The sequence below is a fragment of the Rhinolophus sinicus genome, linkage group LG06, assembly GCF_036562045.2.
Source record: "Rhinolophus sinicus isolate RSC01 linkage group LG06, ASM3656204v1, whole genome shotgun sequence".
Taxonomy (NCBI): Eukaryota; Metazoa; Chordata; class Mammalia; order Chiroptera; family Rhinolophidae; genus Rhinolophus; species Rhinolophus sinicus.
The window spans coordinates 115551037-115576890 of record NC_133756.1 but is presented as its reverse complement, the minus strand read 5'-3'; the positions used below and the strand labels follow the sequence as shown (position 1 = coordinate 115576890).

The 25854-nt window shown below is 48.2% G+C and overlaps 1 protein-coding gene across 14 annotated transcripts in view; it reads right to left on the bottom strand.

Annotated features, from left to right (window-relative positions):
- TENM4 (teneurin transmembrane protein 4) overlaps positions 1–25854 on the bottom strand; it is a 972743-nt gene that overhangs the window by 214632 nt on the left and 732257 nt on the right. For 11 of the 14 annotated variants that reach the window (XM_074335694.1, XM_074335699.1, XM_019726370.2 and 8 more), the window contains 3 exons: positions 12188–12443; positions 3674–3772; positions 2207–2442 (listed from right to left, as the gene is read on the bottom strand). In XM_074335694.1, the coding sequence (XP_074191795.1) occupies positions 2207–2442; positions 3674–3772; positions 12188–12443 (591 nt within the window). The remainder of the gene's footprint in view (positions 1–2206; positions 2443–3673; positions 3773–12187; positions 12444–25854) is intronic. The other 3 variants (XM_074335700.1, XM_074335704.1, XM_074335701.1) reach the window with 1 other exon arrangement.

Here is a 25854-nt window from a genome sequence, read left to right as displayed (position 1 = left end):
CTATCTTTAGATAGCTGACAACTGACCACATGTGTTTATTAAATGGGAGAGGAAGAAACCCATAGGATAGAAATAGAAGAGAGTTTACTTAATCATATGAAGGTTTATTCTTTCTCCCTGAACTAGGCTACAGGGCATAAACATTAAGACTTCAACGCAAAACAATGTCTATATGCAGCAAACTACCTGGCTCTTGACAAACAGTGATACTGCTTGTTCAGAAGTCTACTCATTGAGGAAACAGAAAATGTCAGTCAAAAGCAAGAGCTAGTGTTTGGTGGAAACACAGTGTTAGTGGTGCCAGAAAGAAACATTCAGGCTGGGTGATGGTGCTTGGAACCCCCTAACCTTCACCTGTAACCCAATAGAAGTCCATCAGTCATGTACCCCTCACAGAGATTGGAGGGGTGCTGACCTCTCCCACTGTGGCTGTCCCTTTTACTCAATGACCTGTAGGAGGGGTAGCAAATACCTGGTATATCATCAATATTCTCCACTCCTGTGCCCACAACAGACATTACTAATCAATCACACAGACTCTTTTCCATTGAGTCTGAATATAGCCTCAGGATCCTTCTCAACTCAACTTTCTAGGCAGCAACAACTAATCCATCATACAGAAGAAGAGATGAAACATCTATGCCAACTTTCCTTGAAGTCGTGAAAGTCTGTAACTCAATCTTCATAAGGGGAAAAGAAACCTGGCATACCAAAGGAGACTTATTATAGCTTGAGATATTTAAGGAGACTGCTTTGTCTGCAGGACTATCATCTTCCTGATTCCTTGTTTGGATTCAAGAAGAAATTCAAGAAACTTGCGAGGGAAGTGACTTTACCGCTTACATCACCCAAACCCCCATCCACGTTCAAATCCCTTCTCTATATCCTGAACAAGTAAGGGGCCATGCTCTACTAATCATTCCTAGTGACAGCACTTTCTACCTCTCCAGACAGCCCTTTGTTCATCCACAATGACTTCGCTTGTTACAGAGTCCTTTTTCACAATGGGTGGCACTCTGTCTACCTCTGGCCAGTTAGTTCATTTCTACTTAGTAGGCTTCTACTGAACAAATCCCCTTTGCTTACAGAATTATCTCAGAATTCCTTAGCATGGGTTCAAGGCTATCTCAAACTGGCCTGACCTACCTTAAATTGTAGAACTATAGAATTTGAAGGTTGGAGAGGACAGAGGGTAAGCCAACCCTGTTGGATGCTTTTACTAACAGGCTGATTTACTCAGAGGCAGCAGATTCTACACAATGTCCATGGATCTCTACAGATTAATATCTTCCCTGGGAGCAGACCAAAAAGAGGGGTCCAAAGCGGGAAACCAGACTGTGTGGGAAATACACTGAAAGAGCACTCATGGGGTGGCCAGTTAGCTCAGCGGGTTAGTGTGGTGCTGATAACACCAAGGTTGCCAGTTCGATCCCCACATAGGCCACTGTGAGCTACACCCTCCTTCAAAAAAAAGAGAGAGAGAAAGAGCACACAGTGGAAGGCATCCCATGGTAGCAATGGGCCAGGAGGAGTGTCTTATATCGCGGAGATGCCCTGGGGGCAGGTAGGAAGGCCGGTCAGTGCTGCTCGGGGGCTCTGTGCATCCCTCAGCTAGCTCAAATTGCTTACTGTTAATCTTGTACCCCAGGATTTCTCTTCCCTGCGTTCCTGAGCATGATTTAACCCTGGACCTTGACTCTCATGGTACCCTCAGGCAACCCTGTCAGACCCTCACCTTCAGACATGCTTTCCTGGCTTGAGGTAAGCACAGTCCAGTCTTAAGCACCCCATCTCCTTCCTGCTCCTCACGGTAGCTACACGGCACCAATAGGAGAGAACTGCCGGCTGTCCAGCCTCTCCAACTTGTCATTCCCCTTGTAGTGACTCCAATGTATGACACTCACGTCACAGATCACCACCTCAAATGCCAGTCTAAGTAAATGCTTATACCTAATGCAAGGCTCCTAACACGTGAAAGAGCAGATGGTAAGCTCACTTCCTGGCATATGTGCAGAGGGGAGGAGAAGAGGGCCCCAAGGAGTGGACCTTAACAGTTTCGGGGTGCAGGCTACTCCAGAGCTCTAGGACTGCTTGGCTCACCCTGCCTGCTCTGACTGCCATGCTGGCAAGGTGCCTTCATAGCCCACTGGTGTCTTGGTCACTGCCCTCTGGGCCGGGGAGTTAAGGGAAGCTGGGAGGTGCTTACCCACGAAGTACGCCAGCAGGATGACCAGCGTGGCTGAGATGACGATGGCGCTCAGGGCCGCACACTTCCAGTTACAGTACTTGGAAGGCTTCTTGAGGTTGAAGGCTGGCCGGGCGAAGGTGCTGCGGGGCAGGGGCCGGGGCGGAGGTGAGTACACTGTGCTGGACGTCAGAGGGTACCCTGGTGACGTGGTGCAGAACAGCGGGGAGGTGCCTCCGGGCTTGAAGAGGAAGTGCCTGTGGATGGAGAGACACCAGAGGGTGTCAGGTTCTGCTGGCTCACTAGGACCCCAGATCAACCTGGAGGACAGAGGGAGCAATAGAAGAAGCATGCAGAGGAGCCTGGAGAGAGAGAAAGAATCACCACAGAGAAGACGGAGGGACAGGAAAAAAGAGATTCACAAACCGGACCACAAAGGAGGGCACACGAGGACAAGTTTCCGTGGAACACAGATGGGACAGCCACACCCAAGGGGAAAACCACCCACGCCAAGGTGGAAGGGGTTACCTTCTCGACAGAAATCTGGGTGTTGAGATCCTTTTCCTGGGAAAGGATGGGGCTGGGACGCTGTTTCTTAGGGAATAAACTAGCTGTTCTCTAAAATGATTGCAGTAACTTGGAAAGTGTCTAAAATCCTGTTCTGTACCCTGGAGATAATGGAACCTAAAAACGTTCTTCTCCCTCCAAGACCTACTTTGCCAGTGCACCTTGGTGGAGGAGTGGAACACCATTCTGTTTAAAGGAGGCTTTGGAGTGTGAGAACCAAGGAACCGCCACTAAGTTCTGCCATGGTCAACAGTCCCCTAGTGGCTGCCACACAGCCAATGGCGGCAAATGCCTTCAAAGCCCTCTGCTCAGAAGCCAGACTGCTGCCTTCCCAGCCCTGGTATAAGCTCTGCAGGAGGACCGACAGGCAACTGCAACCTAGCTGTCATCTCCAGGGCAGTGTGGCGTGGTCAAAGCACATGGCTGTGGCCAAAGTCGGTGCAGGAAATCCTGCACAGCTTGGCTCTAACCATGGCAATGGGAGGACTTGTACACAGCCTGGAGAATGGGGTGCACTGCATCCCCCAAGTCTTAGGGTAAAAGGTAAATCTTAGGGGAAATCTTGCACCCTGCTGGGGTGCAAGATGCCTCAGGCCACAGAATACATATTTGGGGCAAGAACACGTACAATACAGGGCCTGTGCTGCATAAAAATTATTACATGAGATGGCTTTCAGAATGGCAGAGGCAGCCAATGAGATGCCGGAGCTGCATATTAACAAGACTGCTGTTAATATGCTGGGGAACAGGGTCTTCCAAGGATAAACTCTTGCAACTTAAACGTGGACTTGGGATGGGCATGCAACATGGCATCTTCACCTCCTCCGGGAGATCCCAGGGAAAGGTCTCAGGGGCTGCATGCAAGTGCAGGAGCCGCGGGAGAGCACACACTGAGGAGAGGAGCATGGGGACGTCACCTACCCGTCACTGTAAGCCCCATCATGGCGGGAGGCGCTGAGAATGTCCATCTCAATGAGGTTGTCCTGCAATGCCCCTAGGAATGGCTGCTTGCCTAGGCTTCTACGCACACATGGAGACATGAATGAAGCAATGAGTCATGCATCAATGAAGGCGGGTAGTAGAGAAACACACAAAGTGGCTGTCTGGCGCAGCTGTGCATGAGACCAGCGGGGACACAATTTCCAGGCGATGGGTCTGTGTGCAAGCCACATGTGCAGGAGGTCTGCTTGGCACAGCGCATCCAGAGGGAGCATTCTCTATACAAACCCCAATGTCTGGCAGCTGTGTGCATCAAATCACAGCCCTCAGTGATGCAGACTGAGTATGTCTCAGGCACTGAGCTAGGCATGTTACATCCACTTATCTCGAATCTCCAAAACAGGCTATGCAAGGAAGGCAGTATTATCCCCATTCTACAGATGAGGAAACTGAGAAGTGGAGAGGGAACAGGACTTGCTAAGCTTACCAGCTAGCAAGGTGCAAAGCAGAAATTTGAGCCCGGGTTTATCTGGTGCCACAGCCTGTGCTTTCTTCTCTATTTGACATTGCCTACCTCTGTTTAAACAACAGCTAGAGACACTGATTTTGCCAATTCAAAGGAAAAAGACAGACAAGCATTCTGGGCCATTTTCTTCTACAGCAGTGGTTCTCACAGTTGAGGAAGCACCAGAACCATCAGGAGAGTTGTGCTCTGCGGAGGCCCTCCACAAAAGATTCAGAGTCAATAGGAGAGGGGCGGGCCTGAGAATCGGGATTTCTTGCAAGCCCCCAAGTTGATGCTGACGCTATTTGGAGTGTCACAGTCCTTCAGCAGTGCAGGGACCTGGGTAATGACTATTATAACGGGCGAGTATGGTGCCCCACTGGAGACAGGAGGGGGGCTCTTTTGTTCCCCCCAAGTGCACTGAGGGCTGTGGAGCATTTTGTGACTTTATCTATTTCTAACCCAGAAGGAAAATAGACAAACTAGCACTTTTTGGTCTCAACCATGCCAGCTAAGTGGCATCATTCACACTTGAGTGCCCTGGATCCTGTTTCCTGATATTTTCAGGACTGCTGGCACCTCTCTTGAAAACCCTGGAGTGAATCATTTGGAACAAGCTGGTGGTGGCGTCAGCCGGCTGTGTGCAGGCGAGGGAGGCACTGAATACAGAAGGCTAACTTTTGGGCCCAGCCCTGCCAGGGTCCTTCCTTCTGACTTTGATTAGGTCTCCAGAACCAGGAAAACCAAATTCGAGACCCTTTTCTGCAACTTTCTTGCTGTGTGACTTTCTGTAATAAGTTTAACCTCTTCTAACTGTATACTTCCTCCATCGGTAAGATGGGGCTAATAATAGTAAGCTTACAAAGTTGCTATAGGACCAACTGAGTAATGTTGGAAGAATTTTCAGGGGCCAAACAAATATTATAGAATTATTACTCCTAATTATAATAGCTACTTTCTACCATATACTATTCCCTATTCTATTGCTCTGCAACTATTATCTAGCTTAAATCTTATTTCTTACAAGAACCCTAGAAAGTAAGTACTACCATCTTTGTTTTGTAGGCTGGCAAAGCAAGGTTCAGAGAAATAACTTTTTAAGGTCCTATCACAGAGTAAGCAAGCAGCAGAGCCAGAATGGAACCTCAGTTTGTCTGACCCCAGAGCTCGGGCCTCTCATAATCCTGTGTCATTGCCCAGAATGTGAATCTGTCCCCTGGCTGGCCTCACAGACCAAAATGAGGAGGGGCTGGACTATCTCAAAGCACTATTGCATTAGCATTCCAAGTAACAGTGAAAACACAAGGCACCACTGTTTTGCAGCCAGGACCACTGAGTATGATGTCCTCTGGGCCCAGCCACCTGGGTAGCAGGCTGCTCTGGTGGTGTTCTGGGCCCCCAGGGCCTCTCCGAGTGCCTGAGAGGAGCTGAGGAGTGTGGAAGTCCCTCAGAGTGGCCTCATTTGTGCCTCTAGTGAGGTGGCTTCTTGGCACAGAAAGAAGCACACAGGCCTTGGGGTCAGACAGATCCCAGCTCCATCAGTCACTGGCCCTCGGGCGGTGAATCAGTCTCAGATCTCTCCAAGCAATCATAAACTGGGATGAGCACTCTCCTTATAGAAGGCCAAGTGTAATTTAGATCATGCTACTTCTCTGCTCTCAACCCTCCAATGGCTCCACTAGAATAAAACCATCGTCCTTACCAGGGCCCACAAGATCCTGTAAGATCTGACGCCCTGTCACCTCTCCAACCGCGTTTTCTGTGCCACACGTATGTACACCGGCCTCCTTGCTGTTTCTCTAAGCCTTTGCTGTCCTTTGCCTAAATCACCTTCCCCCAAATATCTGCATAGATCACCCCTTCCCTTCTCACCCTAACTGTAACAACTCCTACCCTACTACTCTACCTCATCACCCCGTGCCCCTTGCAACTGCTTTAGTTTTCCTGACATGACCAGACACACACCATATGTATATTTATCTGCTGATGGCGTTCTTTTCCTAATGCAACGCGAGTTCCGTGAGGATAGGAACCTTATTGGTCTTGTTCTCTGCTCACGTGCCCAGAGTCTAGAAGAGTGCCTGGTACCTGGTAGGAGGCACTCAATAAATATTTGCTGAAAACAGCAAATGATGGGGTATACAAAGAGAAGTGTGCCTGGCGTATTACAGGCGTGCAGCTGGTGTTTAATTGGTAGCATAGGTGGTATTGTGTTATTATTTCCTCCATTCCCTGCACTTCAGGAGGGAATGTCCAGTCTTTCTACAGCCCTATGGCCAAGCCTGAGCAGGCCCTAATTGTCCCTGTCCAGAGGGCCCAGGGATGAGCTCCTGGGGCCTGAGGCTGGCTGCATGGCATGACCCCAGAATATCTAGATTCTGGCCTAGGACTGTACTCTCAGCGAGTCAAATCTATACCTCAAAACCCATCAGAAACAAGTAAATATGTTCAGAGAAAAAAACACCTAAAGGATAAAGATCAAAATGTTAACAGTGAGAATTTTCCAGTGTCTGGATTGAATGATTTTTACTTTTACTTTCACAGTTTAAAACTAAAGTTATTTTAAAAAGAGAGAGAATAATTAGCTAAAAAGTACAGATCTACTAGGACAAGGGAAGAGGCAAAGCGACAGAACAGGGGGTTTCTAGAGTGACAGAGTATAACATTTCCTGAAAGAGCCTCTACACTCATGTTAACTTGGATAGTAATCATTTAGGTCACTCAGGAATTTGGGGGGGGGGGGGGGCATGAGCACTTGCTGAAAATGCAGCCTGTTCAGAATGCTACTGCCTTGAAATAACTTTATTCAGTACTATTAACACTTAGTTTGGGGTCAAAGTATTAGGTTGTATTTAATTGATGATGAAACCGAGGCCCAGAGAGACCCGTGTCCTGCTCCCATACACACAGCATGTCAGTGGCAGAGCTGAAAGTAAAATCTAGGTGTCCTGACTCCTAGTTCAAGGCTCCCCCCTACATTTCCTGCCCACCTCGGGCCCCCAACACTCTGGGTTTCCAGTTCTTCTGGAAAACGAAAGGTATAAGGATTTCCTGATGGGGGTGCTAAGTGGCTGGGCCCTCCTTGAGTCATAGTCCTGCAGGGTCCCCAGGTCACCGCTGGTGGAAGTCAGGTGTACACACAGGGTTCCTTTGGCCTTCACACTGGTGGGTGTTGTTACCTTATGTTACAGATATGAAAACTGAGGCCACGCTAGGTTAAGGGACGGTCCCAAGATCACACGGCAATGAGAAGGCAGAGATCTCTCTGACCTCACAGGCCCAAGATGCCTCTCAGAAAAGACTGACAGAGTTTTGGAGAGGGACCTACGGCCAAGTGCTGTGCTGCTCTTGAAGCTTTTCTTAGAGTGTTGAGGGGGGACTGGCTCCCCTCTAAGCCTAAGGGCAGGCCCTGGGATAGTCCCTGGATGGCCTGAAGTGGGTGTCTAGCTCCATCTCTCTTCACCAGAGTAAGCTGAGCGTGCCTGCGGTGGGCAGAACAGACAGCTTCTGGGAAGGAAGTGGCTAGGAAGTCGCAGCGGCCCGTGCTCCGCTACGGCCCTGCTCACCAGCCCATCTTCTCACAGTGAGCCCGCTGCTCTGGACTGTGTTTCTACCCACAAAGCCTTGGGACAGTCGCCTAGTAGAGCAGGACAGGTAGGGATCAAACCCCACATTCGGAAGCTGAGACCCCCAAGGAGTGGAGCATGTCGAAGACTTGGCCAAGGCCACACGCAGAGTTAGTGATGAAGCTGGGGCTTGAACAAAGAAACAGAAAAGGGAACCAAGTCTTCCAGTCCACAGCGATACTTCCAAAAGGCCGATCCCAGGTCACTGTCCCATTTAAAAGTTGCTGGTCAATGCTCACTCCCACTCCTGCCACCCGTAGGCCCCATGCCCGAGGGAAAAGTGCAGCCTCCTTTCACGTAACAGAGGCCCTCCATCACGGATCCCCATTTACTCTCATCTCCATGGGGCCCCCTGTGCCCCCACTTTACCCAACTCTTAGTCATCTCTCCAAAGCACTCAGCTCTCTCTTGGCTGTGTGCCTTTGTACAACTGTCCCTTCTCTCAGTAAACGCCTACGCAGACATACCTAAGAAGCTACCTTTCATAGTAAGGAGGGTGGCATGGGACAGGGTTTAGGTGCAGGGGCTGTGGAGCCCGCCAGCCTGGGTACGGGGCCTGGGCCTGCCACTCACTGGCGGTGGCTCCTTAGGCAAGTTACTCAACCTTTCCGTGCTTCAGTCTCCATCTCTAAAGTGGGGATGATACTAAGACTGCCTACCCCTGCAGAAAAGAGTTAAGATGGCAGTCCTGACTGCTGTTCTTTGAAAGGACTGCTCATAAGGTTGGCCCTTGGCTGGTGCCTGGACATTTAGGGTTCAGGAGGGTTCCCGCCATTCACTGATAAGAGTGGCTGATTCACTGTGCCTTAACTATTTCTACAAATTAATTGTAGTTTGTTCTGAACACCTGCTTGCCTTCTGGGAATCTGGAATTTGGGTACTTGCCAGGCAGAGGTGCCTCTGTGATCAGCCCCCATTGACTATCCCGGACACTAAGTCCAACCAGGGAAGCTCAGTAAAGTGCCCAAAGGGCTCTGAGTGTTTGTTTTCATTGTTACTCGATGCTCCCAAGCAGAGGGAGCCACACCTTCCTTCCTGCTCCAAGTACTCCCCCAGTCAGAGCATTGTCCTGGGTACCCGTCTCCATTCATTCATTTCCGGGTCTGCCTCCCTCACCAGACTCTGAGCTTCTTACATGGCTTACGTATCTTATGTATGTCTGTGACTGAATAAGCAAATGACAGGGATGAGTTCCATCCCAGCTCCTTACCATGCTCAGGGTTTGGCCTGGTCCACCGGACGTTTGTGTGCCATTCTGGGAACCATACTAGGGCTGGACTGGAGACCACCAGGATGGTCTGTCATCCTGGGGGGTTGGCAGGGCTCTTCCCCAAATTGAGCATGACCCTAAAAGTGGCCTCAGGCACCCAAACCAGGCGTCCGACAAGATGAGCTAGAGCCGAAGCCTGGCAGCTTTCTGCTCTGGCTTCCCCTTTAGTAGATAGGAGTCTGACGGGTTATTAATCAGACAGTCCCTGGGAAATCAATTAGGTGTCTAATGCTGCAGAGTGTGGAGGAAGCGGGTCAGGGTTTAGGGGACCCTGAACACGTCGCTTCCACCAGAACGGACCACAGATGTACCTGCAGGGCTTAAAGACACATCTGACCCCAGCTCTAGGGAACACAGGTAGGTCCAGTCTCCTCCCTTAGGGACTCAGTTACCCTTGGGGGCTGCCATAGTCACAGAGGGGACAGAGAAAGCAGTGGGTTAACCTCGTCTTTCTGCTAGCCTTTTTTATTTTCTGCCGGCATGAAATCTAAATCCCTTCTGGTCATTTTACCAGCTGTTAGGGTATTTGCTCAGCTATTTACCATGTTTCCCCCCAAAATAAGACTGGGTTTTATATTAATTTTTGCTGCAAAAGACGCATTAGGGCTTATGGTCAAGGGATGTCATTCTGAAAAATCATGCTAGGGTTTATTTTCCGGTTAGGTCTTATTTTCGGGGGAAACACGGTATTTTAGTCTTTCAACATAGACTCAGTTTGACGATGAGAGAAGGGTCTGTGACTGTTTCTCTGGCACCAGGAGGCTCCTTAATCTGGCGGGGCTCGGCAAAGCCATTAGGACAACTACCTCAAGTAGGCCCTGATCTCTTGGGCATCTCGGACTCTGTTTATGCTGTGCATCTCAGGCCCTTCCTACCTCCCCAGCTCTTCCTGAAGCTACTGCTTGCTGTTCAACTCTCAGTCACACCACACCTGGTCCTCTGGGAAGTCTTCCCCCCCTCAAGTCTCAGGTGAGTATATTTAGTCATTCTTGTGTTTCATCATTCATTCATTTCACCTGTGTATTAATATTTAGCAAGCACCCACCAGGACTCAAGCTCTGTGTTGTGTGCTAGGGATCTGAGGCAATTAAAGCACATATTAATTGTGCATCTCTCTATCACAGAACTTATGCTACTACAAGTCTGTTCTCTAACATGTCTTACCTGCTAGGCACACAGAAGGCATTCAGTGAATATTTAGTGAACAATAAAGCACTACATGATAAATAGTTGAGCACTTACTATGTGCTAAGACATTTTCAGACATTATCTGATGTAATTGCCACATGAGCCTCATGAGACAGTATGGTGGATTGGATTAAACGTGGCTAAAAATTCTTGGGCCTCTCTTTGAGAAGCAAGGTCTGTTGTCCCTCCTCTTGAAGCTGGCTGGCCTATGATTGCTTTGACCTGGACAACCACCTACTTTGATACTAAGTGAGACAAATGAACATCCAAGCAAAGGGAGTGGCTATCATGTTCCATGCAGAGAATCAGAACCATCGATGATTTGCTGGCTTCTTTCAACCATTGCAGTCATGTGATAAACATATTGGAAATAATGGCGATCTGATTATGCTTCTTTGGGTGGGATGACATACAATTATCTGACTCAGTCACTGATGGGAGCAAAGGAAAAGTCACATACAATTTTAAAGGATAGTAACAAAAATAATATTAAGAGTCTGGGGTGGGACAGATATCTCTGAGAAATCTGCTTTTGGGAAAACGTTTCAATGGGAGTAAAGTGGTGCAAAAGATTGTTTTCTCTCACCCCACAGGCTCAATGTGCAAATATCACAGTCACGTGCCAGGCAGAGGCAGATGGGTACATTTTCCACGTACAGATTAATTTCACTTCTTGGAACGTAGTATGATTTTTGTCCTCGCCACAGATAAGGAGCAGGAGTTGGAGAACATGAAATCTCTGTTTCCCAGTATTTTGAGAAGAGGTTCCAACTGTACCAGGGTGGGGCATTTCATCTTCAGTTTAGAGAAAGCAGGGAAAGGTCCCCCAAAGTCGACAGTGCTTATCTCAAAGGGATAGGAGTATGGGTAAATCTAATTGTCGCCTTTATAGCTCTGTATTTTCTGTAGTGAGTTTTTGTAATCATAAAAAAAAAATTTTCATTTTGGAAAAATCGTGGCTAATCAGAAGGAAGGAGGACAGCTACAGAACTGAAACTGACTGACGTCCATGAACTGAGGGAAGCACTCTACAAGGTTGGAAGAAGGGAGAGGTGGACGGGGCCAGGCCAGGAGAGACCCGGAGAAGGTGGCTGTGGGGCAGGGAAATAGCACCGCATACGGAGTCAGGCAGCCTGGGTTCAAATCTTAGCTGTACATCAATTGCCTCTGCGACCTGAGCTAGTCACTGACCTTCTGAGTCTCGGCTTCTGAAACTCCCAGATGGGATCCCAATAATAATACCCCCTTCATAAAGTTGCGAAAGATATATTGTATCACAAGTATGAACGTCCCTGTAACCAAAAGCTGATATATGAATGTTAGGCATTATTAGGGCTTTGGGTATAAAAGGGATAGGCCAGCAGGAGAGGCGAGGCAGAGGAGGGGAGCAGAGGAGGGGAGAGAGCATTTACTACATACCCACCACAGGCCAGGCAGGCCCCATGCAAGGCATAGGGTAGCCAAATTACAGTAGGGAAAGTTGGAGGCTCCAATCACTGACGGGAAGCCTGCTCTCTGCCACATATCTGTGCCAGCCACCTTCACACACATCAGCTCTCCTATACTTTTACAACATTCCCCATTGTGCTGCCAAGGAAGGGAAGGCCCAGAGGGGTTTAGCAACTTGACCAAGGTCATACCTTTCATAAGCGGCAGGCTAGCCCTGGGCCTGGGGGCTGTGTGATCCAACACCCATGCTCTTTCTGTCCTACTTCCACCCCACGGTCGTTCTCTCTGGCGGCCAGAGAGCGGTAACCCTAAGCAGTACACCTGACCCCAGCTTCCTGGGCCAGGGTGCGTGATGGGCACATAGAAGGGGTCTCAGCCCCGCCGCCCCTCTAGCCACCAGGTCCCCCTCCGGCCTGCTCCTGCTGGCCTCAACCCCAGCCCGCCCCCAGGCACCGCACCTGGTCTCCAGGGGAATGTTGCTATTGAGCAGCCAGTTGTCCTGGGCGTGGGCTGGCTCCTGCGCGCCACCGGCAGGGGGCTCTCCGGAGAGCGAGTGGTCAGTGGGGGCCGGGCTGGGGTTGCTCCTCGGAGTGAAGTTGCCCCGGTTCAGGGAGGTGATGGAGGCTGCGTGGTGCTGGTTGGGGGTGTGCGCGTGCGAGAGTGGCGGAGGCGGCGTCCGGAGCCGCGAGTGGTTCTGCAGGCCGCCCGGGTGATCTAGGGCACAAACACGCGCGGTCAGAGGACAGCACCTGGCACTGCCACGGCCTGGGGTCCAAATAAGGACCGCGTAGGAGATGATAGACCATCAACGGGCTCTGGCAAATCAGACATATTAGTAATGCATTCAATAAATATTTACTCGACAGGTATTTATTGGGCACCTACTATTCTAGGTGCCGGGGATGGATGCATCAAGGAACAAAACAGGCAAAACCCCTGTTCCCATTGAGTTTAAATTCTGGTTAAGAGAGACAACAAACAAGATTTAAAAAAAAAAGGCTAGTCTCAGTGTCACCAACTTCACACTGCTTCTTTGATAATTTTTGGGGGGGTGGTTTTCAAAGTGGGGTCTGGGACCAGCAGCTTCAACATCCCCTGGGAATTTGCTAGAAATGGAAATTCTTGGGGTCCTACCCCAGACTTACTGAATCATGACCTATTGGGGCGGGGGTCAGCAATTCTCATTTCACAAACTCTCTAGGTGATTGTGATAGACGCTAAAATTTGAGAACCACTGATTATATGTAACAATACACAACAAATGAAACAAACAAGTGAAATATATAGTTTACTGAGACAGTGATAGATCTGAGAACACATAAAGCCAGTAAGGGGCCTAAGGCCTGTATATGTGGAGGCAGTGATAAAAGTTTAGAAAGAAAGGTGAAATTTTAGGCTAGGTGGCCAGTGATGGACTCAGGGAGAAGGTGAATTTTGAGTAAAGGGAGAAAGCGTAATGAAAAATCACCTAGGATTATTAAAAACCACCAGTACCCTGTTTCCCCCAAAATAAGACCTAGCTGGACTATCAGCTCTAATGCATCTTTTGGAGCAAAAACTAATATAAGACCCCATCCTATATTATATTATGTTAGATTAAGACCCGGTTTTATGTTAGATAAGACCGGGTCTTATATTAATTTTTGCTCCAAAAGACGCGTTAGAGCTTATGGTCTGGCCAGGTCTTATTTTCAGGGAAACGCCGTAACATTTATGGAGCCCTTACTGTGTGCCAGGCACTATTAGGTGCCCTCTACATGTTTAAATTCAGCTAATCCTCACAGCCCACTACAGAGCAGGTGATGTTTTTATCCCCATTTCACAGATGAGGGAATTAAAATAACTATTGTATTTACTCCCTTCAACTATTCAAGCAGTAGATATTATCACCAAATTTATAGATGAATAACTTAAGACTCAGAGCAGATAAGTAAAGTACCTGAGGGTACCTGGCTAAGTAGATGTTCTTTACACCGAAAGAAAATTTCTGGTGATGCCACAAATGTGGCACGTCCTGGAGGTAATTCTGAACTACCATCTGCCTACGCTATGCTCACGGAAAGCCTAGTCTTTGGAAGCTGAGGATATTATGGGGGTGAAGAAGTCAGGAAACTGATTTTATTCTAGACTCTGCCACTTATTAACCACATGGCAGTAGTTATGGACTACATGCTGTGTCCCCTCAATATTTGTATGTTGAAGCTCCCACCCGACATGTGATGATACTTCGCAATGGGAAGTAATTAGATTCAGATAAGGAGACGAGGATGGACTCCTCATAACGAGATTAGTGTCCTTAGAAGAAGAGACCAGAGAGGTAGCTCGCTCTCTCCCCACCATGTTAGGACACAGCAAGAAGGCGACTGTCTGCAAATTAGGAAGGGGGCGCCACCAGACACCAAATGTACTGGCTGGCACCTTGATCCAGCCTCCAGAACTGTGAGAAATAAATGTGTGTTGTTTAAGCCACCCAGTCTAAGGAACTATGTCATAGCAGCATATGTTAAGACAGAAACTGGTACCAAGAAGTGGGGTGACACCTAAAAAGGTGGAAGCAGTTTTGGAACTGGGTAATGAGTAAAGCCTGGAAGAGTTTTGAGGTGCATTCTAGAAAACGCCTATATTGCCATAAAAGGACTGTTAAAGGTGATTCTGGTGAGAGCTCAGAAAGAAGAGAGCTGTAGAGAAAGCTTCCGTCTTCTTGGAGAATACGTAAACAACTATGTACAAAATGTTGGTAGAAACATGGACATTAAAGGCAATTTTGTTGAGGTCTCAGACAGAAATGAAGATCATGTTATTAGACAATGGAGAAAAGGCGATTCTTGTTACAAAATGGCAAAGAACTTGGCTGAACTGTGTTTATGTTCTAGTGTTCTGCAGAAGATAGAAACTGTGAGCAATGAAATTGGGTATTTCGCTGAGGAGGTTTCTAGGCCAAGTGTTAAGGGAGTGGCTTGATCCTCCTGACTGCTTATGGTAAAATACGAGAAGAGAGAAATGATTGAAGAAGGAACTGATAAGCACAAAGAAACCATAACTTAAAGGTTTGAAAAATTCTTAGGCTGTCCATATTGCAAAAAATAAGAAAGCATGTATGGAAGAGAACGCCAAGGATGTGGCTGATTGACCATTTGAGAAGGAGATTAATATGGGTGTGAACCATGGATCTAAAGAGCCATCCCAGAAGGACCACTGCCAGTGTGAACTGAAGGGGACGGAGATGGAAACAACAGCTGTTGGATTTCTTAGATTCTATAGGACAGGATGATAAAGCTCGTAGGCTGCAAACTTGCGCTCTTCTTCAAGAAAAGGGAAGACTAGCCTGAAGGTGATTCAGAGATCATCAGGGCAACTGTGCCTAAGACTAAGACAACTTGTGTCACTTAACCTCTTTGAGCCTCAGTTTTCTCATCTGTAAAATGGGGAGAGTTTATTAAGGGAAGGAATCACAGAGCTCCAGTGATATCAAATGAGGCAATCTACGGGAAGGAAATATTTCTGAAGTTCACAGTTTACAAAGTGTTCCACTTCATCAGTTCCCCATGAGAATCCTGTATTTCATGGAGGAGACTGAGAGTCAGCGAGTACAGGATTCAAACCAAGGCAGCTGTGCTCTTCCTTGGCCCAGGAGACTGCTTCCTAGAAACCATTGAGCTCAGTTAAGTGTGAGGCACTATCACCGTTATAGCTATTTTTAGCGGAAGATGCATCACTCTCTGCTTTTCAGGTAACTCAATCTTTTATGCCAAAGAGTTACAAAGCAAATCTGGAGGGAGTTGGGGGACAAGAGGGGTCGAAATAGTAAAAGAAACAGAAACCCGTCTGAACAATCACTTCCTTCTTACAAACTGCTCCCTTCAGGATAAGGCCTACCCTTCTACTGAGCCCTTCAGAATTTGATTTACACCTGTCTTTCCAGCCTCATTTCTCATCAGCTCCCTCCCTGGACCCTCCACTTCAGCCACACTTTCCTCCAGAGGATAAGAGATCTGCGGAGGCAGCTCAGTGGCTGAAACCTCATCTCCAGTGAGGACGGTCCCCAGGAAGGCCACAGAATGTGGATGGTACCTTCGGAAGATATGCCATGCTCTGGTCCTGGCCCAACAGACAGCCAGAAGGATGCCCCTTGATGGGACAGAATCTGGGAGCTGGTAGAACAGGCAGAGGGTTCCACTTAGAAAACAGATAGTTTCGGACCAAGCAGAAGGCGAGAATATGCAGGGTCATTTATTTTGTTCCGTTGTCCTCAGGCAGCACTTTAATGGAGACATTTGGAGCCTGGGACAGAAGCCAGCAGCAGAAGTGGCCTCCTGGGATGACTGAATGTCCCCCCTACCCTTGGTCCTTCAGGCTGCTGGCTGCAATCCAGGGCACCAGAGCAGTGAGAGGAACTGGACCACTACCATCCAATGGTTATCAGGAGGCCAGCAGACAAGAGTGAACTAGTCCTTGCTCCTGACCCTTCTCTAGGTGGCATCCTCCTCCGGACATTTTACCTAACTGATATTAAGAGTCGCTGCCATGTATTTGAACACTTATGACATGTACTTTCACAACCTTAACTTTCGAATGCTCACGACTCCTAGAGGGCAGTATTATCATTCCCATTTTATAGATGAGGAAGCTGAGGTTTACAAAACTAGTGAGTGTTCCTTATTAATCCAAAGCCTGAACTCCGTCTACCAAACCACGGTGCCTCGGCATAAAACAGAGACACCTGCTTGACAGTCTTAGACCATGGCCAACGGCAGGAAAGCGTCCCTCAGTGCAGACAGCAAGTGTCTGAGGTCTGCTTCTGGACGGACGTCTGCTTTGTGACTACGTGGGGACACTAGGCCCTGGCTTGATAACTATTTAGAAGCACTGCCAAGAATCCCGAAATAGTGAGATTTTTTACTATACGGCCACTGGCCACAGATCTAAAAATCTAACTTCTAAAAGGAAATACTCCTATGGGGATAAGGCACATCCTGGTCCAAATCCTCTTTAGTTTTTGAAGCTCAGCTCAACTGCCACCCCCACCAGAAAGCCTTCCTTGATCTACCCTCCCTCAAGTTCTTTCCTCCTCCATTGAATACTGATAACGTAGACAGCAGGTGACCCGGACTGCTCACCTTTCCTTTTCTCATAGAGCTTGCACACTTAGCTCCCCATCTTGCCTCCTCTGCCAGGTGTAAAAATTCTCATTCCTTCTGTTCTGGTGATCAAAGATCCTAGAATTGAGCAGATACTCACTACAGGTTTACTGAGTGAGTGGTTCATGCAAGTGGCTGCGGCAGTCTGTCCAGGAGGGTAAGGTTAGTGTGGAGAATGTTTGTGTGCAGAAAATGACTACCTAGGGCTTTCCAGGCTATGGACCTACACAGGCCTTTATTTACTTGCCTGGAGCCAGAGTTCCAGATGTTTCAGCTGGGTTCTTTGTTTCCCTTTCCTCACCCCTTAGGTTCTGACAACGCTTGGGAAAGGGGACCTTGATGTTTTCCAGGTTCCCAAGCGAAAGGCTCTGTGTTTTGGGACTCAACTCAGCAATGGCAGCTCACTCAACCCCCCAAAAGAGACATGACCTTCCCAAGGAGCAAAGGTGCCCACTGGTCTGAGTGGCGTCTCCTTTCTGTTCCTGTGACCAAGCAGGAGGACAGAGGGGAGCGGCTATAGCAGGGCCCTTGTTTTCTTGCGTTCTTCCTTCCTAACTTATACTCCCTTCTTTGAAGGGAATCTCAGAAGCAGCGAACTCATTCCGCTGTACTGGGTGCCTGTTCTGTGCCATGTCCTCTAAACCTTTTGCTTGCTGGGAACACAACAGTGAGTGAGGGACAGAGATGGCCTAAGAGAGGAACTCTCTTCTGGTTTCTACTCACTGGCTGGGTGGCCTCCAATAACTCGCTTCCCCTCCCTGGTGCTTGGTCTGTGCACCTGTGGCAGGGTGTACACATTCCTAGGTAACCACTTTCTGAAGGATGAAAAGCGACGTCCTTTGCTCAAGTGCCAAGTACAGAGTGGTCTCCTCCTGTGCCCTGAGGGGAAGGCCCATCTGCCACTCATCTCCACATCCCCAGTAAATATCTATGGAATGTGGGGGGAGATAACAGCAAATGAGGTAGGTGGAGTTCTTGCCTATACCAGCAATGGCTTTTCTCCGGCTACCTGGGAGTCAGCATTGGTACGTTTGCAAAGCTGTGCTGCAAATTTCAATTGACACCCTCTTCTCACAGATATAGCCACTAAGAGTACCTCTGCATCAAGCCCAAATCTGAATCATCTTACTGTTATATTACACACTTCTGTCAGTAAAGGCCACTTGCTTATCTGAGTTTTGCAAGCCTGGTTTTCCAGGACTTTTTTTTTTTGGTTCTTACAAGTTGGCAGATGTATTTGTAGTTGCTGGTTCCCTCCAACACCTCAAACATTTTTCATTTTATATGCATAGAAATCCTGAATACCAAAGCCTCTGGGCTGTATCTCCCTGAACTCAGATCAAAGTGGGGTGCTTTAGACTGCTAAGCAGAGCAGTTGGTAATAGAAAGAGACTAGGCTTTGGTGTCAGACAGCCCTGGGTTCAAGTTTTGGTTTTGCCACTTATAAGCTGTGTGACCTTGATCAAGTTACTTAACTTCTCTGGAGCTTCAGTTTTCTTGTCACTAAATGGAGATGATGCCCACCTTATCAGGCTGTTATGAGAAGTAGATGAGATAATGTACGATATCTGACAATTAAGTTTGTGAACTCATCCTAGAAAAAGTGCTACATGCCTCATTGCTGAATATCACTACGGTCACCTTTGAAGTACTCCCCTTGGGAAGCTATGCACCAACGCTAGCGCCTAGTCGACCCTCCAAAGCAATTTTGGAACTCTTTTTCTGGAATGGCCATCAGACCTGTCATTGTATCACCCTTGATGTCCTGAATGTCATCCAAATGTCTTCCTTTCAATATTTCCTTTATCTTCGGGTAAAGAAAGAAGTCATTGGGGGCCAGGTCAGGTGAGTAGGGAGGGTGTTCCAATACCATTATTTGTTTACTGGCTAAAAACTCCCTCACAGACAGTGCTGTGTGAGCTGGTGCATTGTCGTGATGCAAGAGCCATGAATTGTTGGCAAAAAGTTTAGGTCGTCTAACTTTTTCATGCAGCCTTTCCAGCACTTCCAAATAGTAAACCTAGTTCACTGTTTGTCCAGTTGGTACAAATTCATAAAGAATAATCCCTCTGATATCAAAAAAAGGTTAGCAACATCATTACAAGTTCACGAATTTAACTGTCAGAACTTCGCATGTAGAGTGCTTAGCACATTGCCTGGGATACAGAAATTTTTTAAAATTATAACTATATTTCCATGATTATGTGATAAAGCCATGTTGAATGAATAAATTATAAAGTGCTAAATCCTCACTACGATGATCACTCTGTAAAGGGCTCCAAAGCAAAAAACCTTGAGAGAGAAAGAGCGGAAAATGTCTAACAGAAATGGGGTACTCTTTTAGTACAGCTGAATCCCACTCCGGGAGCCCTGGTCTCAAGAGGGTGCCTAGAGCTCAACGCACAGAAATGATGAGAATGGCTGCCGCCTGACACTCAGAACAAAACTGAACACGTGGGGTCTCCATGCCCTTAGAGATGAGAGCCCCTTTCTGCATTAGTGAAGCATCTCAGAGCAAACTAGGTGATGCTCAGTCCTGGGTTCCAGCAGCCCCCTAAGGAGAGGGCACATGAGGCGGTTCTGTCACGCAGCAATATTGAACAGCCCTCTGTTGTGTGCAGGGACGTGAGTTTGAAAGTGGGGACGAGCCTCAGCCTTGATGACTTGTTGGTGTTTGGGGGACAGATGCGAAAGGGAGGTACAAGAGCAGTGTTCAGACCTCGGCTCTGTGTCTGACAAGAGATATGAGTTGGCGAAAGTCACCTAGTTTCTCTGAGTCTAATTCCTCACCTATAAAACAAGTATATAATAGTAGTATAAGAAGAGGTGGAGGAGGAAGGGCTATCAGAGATAGAAGAATACACAAAGATCCAAGGATGAAACAAATATGATCCCTGACTTTGGGAGGTACTCACAGTTTGGTAAAAATAACAGCTATACCAACACACACCCAGGCAAAATGGTAATCATGATGAAATTATAATAGCTCACATGAATTGAGTACTTGCTATGTGACTGGCTATAAGTGCTTTACTTAATCTTTGTAACACCTGTATAAAGAAGGTGCTGGGGGCCGGCCCGGTGGCTCAGGTGGTTGGAGCTCTGTGCTCCTATCCCCGAAGGCTTTTGGTTCAATTCCCACATGGCCAGTGGGCTCTCAACCACAAGGTTGCCAGTTCGATTCCTCGACTCCCGCAAGGGATGGTGGGCAGCGCTCCCTGCAACTACCAACGGCAACTGGACCTGGAGCTGAGCTGCACCCTCCACAACTAAGACTGAAAGGACAACAACTTGACTTGGAAAAAGTCCAGGAAGTACACACTGTTCCCTAATAAAGTCCTGTTCCCATTCCTCAATAAAATCTTTAACCAAAAAAAAAAAGAAAAAAAGAAAAAAAAAGAAGGTGCTACTATTATTCTCCATTTTGTAGATGAGGAAACTAAGGCACAGGAAGGCTAAGTATTACAAAACCATTAAGTGATGGAGCCAGCATTTGAACTCAGGCAGTCTGGCTCTTGCGCCCATGCTGTTAACCACTCTGCTTACGTATATGACGTGTGCTGATACAGGTAAAGTGCTTCCATTAATGCCTCTCACACAGTGAGCACGCTACAGTAGCAGCTACCATTATCCTTGTTTGCCTTACAGGAGAGCCCCACTGGAGCTCCACGGAGCACAGAGGCGGCTGCCAGACTGATTGTCGGGGTCCAGGAAGGTTGCAGGAGAAGTGACATGTGACCTGTGCCAACAGGGCACTCTAGGCAGAGGAAGATGCATGTGTGAGGGTTCAGAGCCTGAGAGACAGAGCAAACCCCTCTGGGCACTTCTATAAGTAGTGCGATGGCTGCGAGGGGGTAGGGACAGGAGGCAGGCAGACACACTGGGGACAAGACTGGGCGATGGGGCCTAGAGGTGCCAAGTGAAAGAAACCGGCTTTTTATAGGGAGGGTGAGAGGGTGCCTTTGATGGGCTTTGAGCAAGGGTGTGCTGTGACCACACTCGTGTTTGAGGAAGATTCCGGTGGCCACGTGGAGGATGAAACATGAGGGGGATGAGGGGTGGGGTTACAGGCTACAAGCAGGGCCAGACTGACCACAGATGCCAGACTGCTAAAAAGACTTCAGAGAAATATGTTGTTATTTTCTTAAGGGCATATTCATGAGAAAAAGGCATGGACTTCCAGAACTTTGGCTCAGGCAAACAATATGAATGTGTCAATAGCCCTGAGATCTTAGGCCCGTGCTGGCTCCAAGAAAGGGTGCGAGGCTGGGTACCCTCATCCAACCCTGCAAAACAGCCGACAGGCGCCTGAAGGTCTCCTCGCTCCGGAGTTAACGACGACCTCGGCGTGCACTACAGTCATTAATCGGGCCCTAAAGATTGTCAGATATGAAAGATGATGGTATTTAATTATCATAAAACACAAAACTCCAGCTGCCTGAGAATGCCAAGAGAAAGAGTTATTTGGCTTCCATTAAAATGCCATCGACTACCACTGACTTGGGATGGTGATGTAGCAGTGCTGAGAGCTTAGCTAATGAACCTTGGCCTGCACGACCAATTTAGAGAGGCCAGAAAGCTCTTTGTCACCAGTCGGCAGCCGGAATCTGATGGCCTGACTTCCAGTCTCAGTTCTGCCTCCTTCAAGCTGTATAATCTCGGACAATTGATTTAACCTCTCTGAGTTTTAGTTCTTCACTTGTCAGATGTATATGAAAGCACCCTGCAAACTGTAGAGTCCTGTCCAAGAGTTAGAGATAACTATCACCATTATTATTATTGCTTTAGTCCACGATGAATTAAAACAGGGAAGTCCAAAATGCAACCACTGGTCTGAACATGAGGCTAGGGGTTGAATTTTTGTGTGGTGTTTTGTCTGCCCATTGATTCCTTCCCTGAACAAATGCTTCCTGTTCACTTTTACCGCTGTGCTGTTCATTCTATGTCGTGGCCAGTGTGCAGGGACTCTACATGGTAGTTGGCCTGAAATTCCGGATGGACTCCCGGAGGGGAAGGGACAGCAGACTGTGGAGCTCCTCGAGGCTACCCTTCTAGTCTTGACGGGGAGTAAAAATGGGCACCCTGAAGTCACAATATGGCGGCTTCCGCCTCCTCATTCATTTAGTCAGGGCGGAACTCTGGGTGAACACTCAGACCTTTAAAGTGCTTTGCATTTGAGAAATAGTCAAGAGGGGACAGTGTCCTAAACTAATGCAAAAGCCTGCTTGTATGGTGCATAGATTTTCAAATAGCATGCCTGGAAATGTGGAAGGGGGTGTTTTCTGGTTGTTACAACAACCGGGAAGCACAACTAGCATTTGGCAAGAGGGGGCCCAGAAAGCCACATGCAGTGCATGGGACACAGTGACCCTCAGGGGTATGCAGTCCAGGTGGCAGATTTTATTCTGTTTGCCTCCTCCACCCCGCCCCCAGTTTCAGATTACTCCCTGCCCTTGTCTGTCACAGGAGGCTCCCTTGCCCCTCCCCCAGACAGGTTTGGCTAATTGTTGGCACAGCAGGGGCACTGAAAGGTGGGCGGAGAAGGAGGCTGAGGTGACCCCTTGCCCCATCTTCTGCAGCCCTGCTTCAGACAGTAGCCAAGCCCCTTACGGATACACAAGTTTACAGATAGGGTGGTCTGGGGAAGCTTCTAGGAAGAGCAAGAACTTGAACTGGGTACTGAAGTAGAGACAGGATGGAGGTGTACACAGGGGAGGGAGAGGGCATTCTAGGCAGGGGCTGGGCACGAGCAAAGGCCCACAGGCTGAGAGATACGGGTTCCTTAAGGTAAGAGGATGGTATGGAGACCTGCACACATGGAACAGAGGTTGACAAGGCTGGAGCCTATCTTCAAGAGCCTGGGGGACAGGCTTGGGAGCCTGGGGCAGCTTTAAGGTGTTCAGAGGGCTCACCCCAACTTCCAGCCCTCTAAGATCAAGGGCTCGAGTAGTCACAAGAGTGAACCAGAATCCCCAGCCTTCATTGAAATGCACATGGGACTCTCCATCCAGCAATGCATGCTCTCCTAGGGTGGGAATGGGGTGAGGGGCACCCCGCTGCCTTTGACTGCACCGTGAAGGGAAGAGGAGAGTCAGTCTCTGCCAGAGAGGGGTAATCAACATTGCCCTCTGTTCCCAAGGTCGTGGTAATTGACAAACTAAGCCAAAGAGCATCAAAACGTATCTTTCCTAAGCGTGGTGCATGAACAACGTGGCCAGGCCACCGTGTGGACCTAGAAGAGTGATCTCCCAATATGTATTCACTCAGACTTCATTTCTGTGCTTGTCCCTATTAGCCATTAATTGCTGTGTGACCTTAGGCAAGGCGCTTAACCTATCTGAGCCCCAGATTCCCCAACTGACAGACAGGAGGAAGAGGTGGTGGGAGTCCCCTCCAATTTTAAAATCAGGACCATATAATTCTTCGTAGATGAACCTTGGGTATTTGTTAGCAAACATTTGCTTACAAAAGATGTGCACAGCAGGAAGTATATTGGGTTGTGCTATGTGGCTGGGCAGCAAAGAAGGCAGGACGATGGAATGGAAGAAAGAGAACCGTGGTGGTTCTTTCCTTCCTTTCCCCCTTCCCACTTCCCTGTTTTCCTTCTCTTCACAAAGATCACTCTCTATAGGCCTTTTGCTTGATACTGGAGACACAGAGATGGGTTAGACACAGTCCCTGCCTACAAAATCTGAACGGACTGCTTGGAAAAGGCTGGTGGCAGCCCCAGGGACGATCTTTTCCGGGTACATGGCTTTTCCCTGACTTAAAGCTGTATGCACCTCAGGACAGAACTTGTCCTGGAACTTGTCCTGCAAAAGCTTTCTGGTTATCAGGTAAGTTTTCCTTCCTTCGTCATCTCCGTACCTTTTTCAAAAATGGTCTGCCCCTTAAACTGTTAGGTCAGTTCCAGATCAACAAGGAAACATAGTCGACAGGTAAGAGGGGAAGGGAAGGGCGACAGGAAGAGAGCGGGAGAGGGGGTGGGAGGAGAAAAGGAAGAGAGAAAGGGGAGGGAGAGGGAGAGGGGGGAGAGAGAGAGAGAGATAGAGAGAGAGAGAGAGAATTCAGTTGAATAGGAGTGCTGGAGCAGATAAGAAGCTCATGAAAATGGAGTAGGCTGCATTCATAGAGGTAACGCACGAAGAATAAGGTAGGTGATAGTCATGTTGTACGGATTAGCTGGAGTGGGTCCAGAGGACGGACACCTGGACTGTGGGTCATCCCAGTACTGGGAAGTGGATCCTCTCCTGAGATCTCTGAAGCTAGTTAATGCTGTCCCTGGCTTCTTTGGATGGTGAAGGGTTCAGAAACTCTGTTCCTATAGGGGTAGGCAGGAGACTGATGCTGTTAGTCTGGAAAGGAGAAGCCTTAGGGAAGGATTTAAAAAAGAGGGTGCGTCTAGGAGAACAGCTGAAACACACCAAATACCTTCTGATTAGCTCTCCAAGCCTTGTCGCTTATGCCACACAATCCATAAGTAGGAAATTAAACACCCATTTACGTGGTGTGGTAGAGGAGAATCCTAGAATGAAGAACTGTTCTCAGCTTTGCCATTAACCTCTCTGTGCCTTAATGTGTCTGTCTGAAAAATGGGGCTCCTTAATTTTATAGATGATCTCTTGAGATTCCTTCTGGCCTTTGCCAGTCTGATTCCTCGTGCCTTCCCTTGTTCCTCTCAGGGAATTTCTTGGGAAGAAGATGATAGGTAAGACACTACTGCTGCTTTCCAAAAGCTAAAGGGTGGAAGAAGTGGCAGAGCTGCTCCATGGGGCTTTAGGAGGAAGAATCAGGACCAAGGCCAGGAAGTGACTTGGAGTAACCAGTAGTTCAATTTAAGGAGCGCTTCTTCCTGCCAACCACGACAGAAGACTGCGCCCCAAACAGTGCGCCCTGTCAATGAAGCAGTGGCTTAAACAGCTAGCCTCAACCTCTTCCCTGAACTTCAAGCCTCTGTCACTCTAACGAAATACATACAGAGCTAACCTTAATCCCACCCTGCTCCCCCGCCCCCAATTTTGCTCCCTTACTTGTGTCCCGGATCACATCGCCAGCTAATGCCAGAACCATGCACCCAATCAATCCTACCAGACCTCTGGGAGTCACCGTGGCCACCTCCCTATTTTTCAGGTTCAACAACTTGATGATTCTACCAAGTACTCTAGTGCTCACCTTCCACATCTCTGTGGGATCCTCACCTCTCCCACTGTCACCTCCTTAGCTCAGGCCCTCATCCATGGACACCTAGGGGTCACAGTCACAGAGTCACCAGCCCGTCAAGAGCATCTATCATCCATCAGCTGGAGTGAACTTCCTAAGTGATCATGTCACTCCCCTGCCATGAAGGCTTCAGTGGCTCCCCACTGCCCACAGCACAAGACCCCTCAACGTCTGGCCTGAGCCCAGCACTCTAGCGCAGCTCTCCACTCCTCTCTTTCAAAAGGTGCCAAGGTTAACAGGCTAACTATAAACCACCAATGAAAATGCTCATTGCTTGTTTCACATCCATGGCTGTCCATACGCTGGTTTTCTTCTGTATGGATGACTTTCTTTACTCCTTCACCTGGTTAACTCAGATGAGAAGTTACCTTCTCCAGGAAGCTTTCTCCTGGAGAAATCACCACCCAAAGTTTCTATTAGAGGACCCTCTTCTGGGCTTTTATAGCTCCCATGGCTCACTCTGAGTTACTGTCATTTGCTTGCATAGCTGTCTCTTCCACCAGACTGTACGCTCCAAGGGCAGACACCTTATCTTAATATATCACAGGCAGTGAGGCTAGCAGCGGATGACGCCTTTCTCTGGGATGCATCGCAGGCTCTTTCTCCCCAGGGCCGCCACCGATTCTTGACGGCCATGGTGTAATTTTGACACTCCGGGTCCCCTGATCTTTCTCTTTAAACTTGACTGACGGTCTCCAAACTGCACAGGTTAGAACAGCTGATCCCTGAGATGTGCGTAAATTCTATATTTTTTATCAACAGTGGAA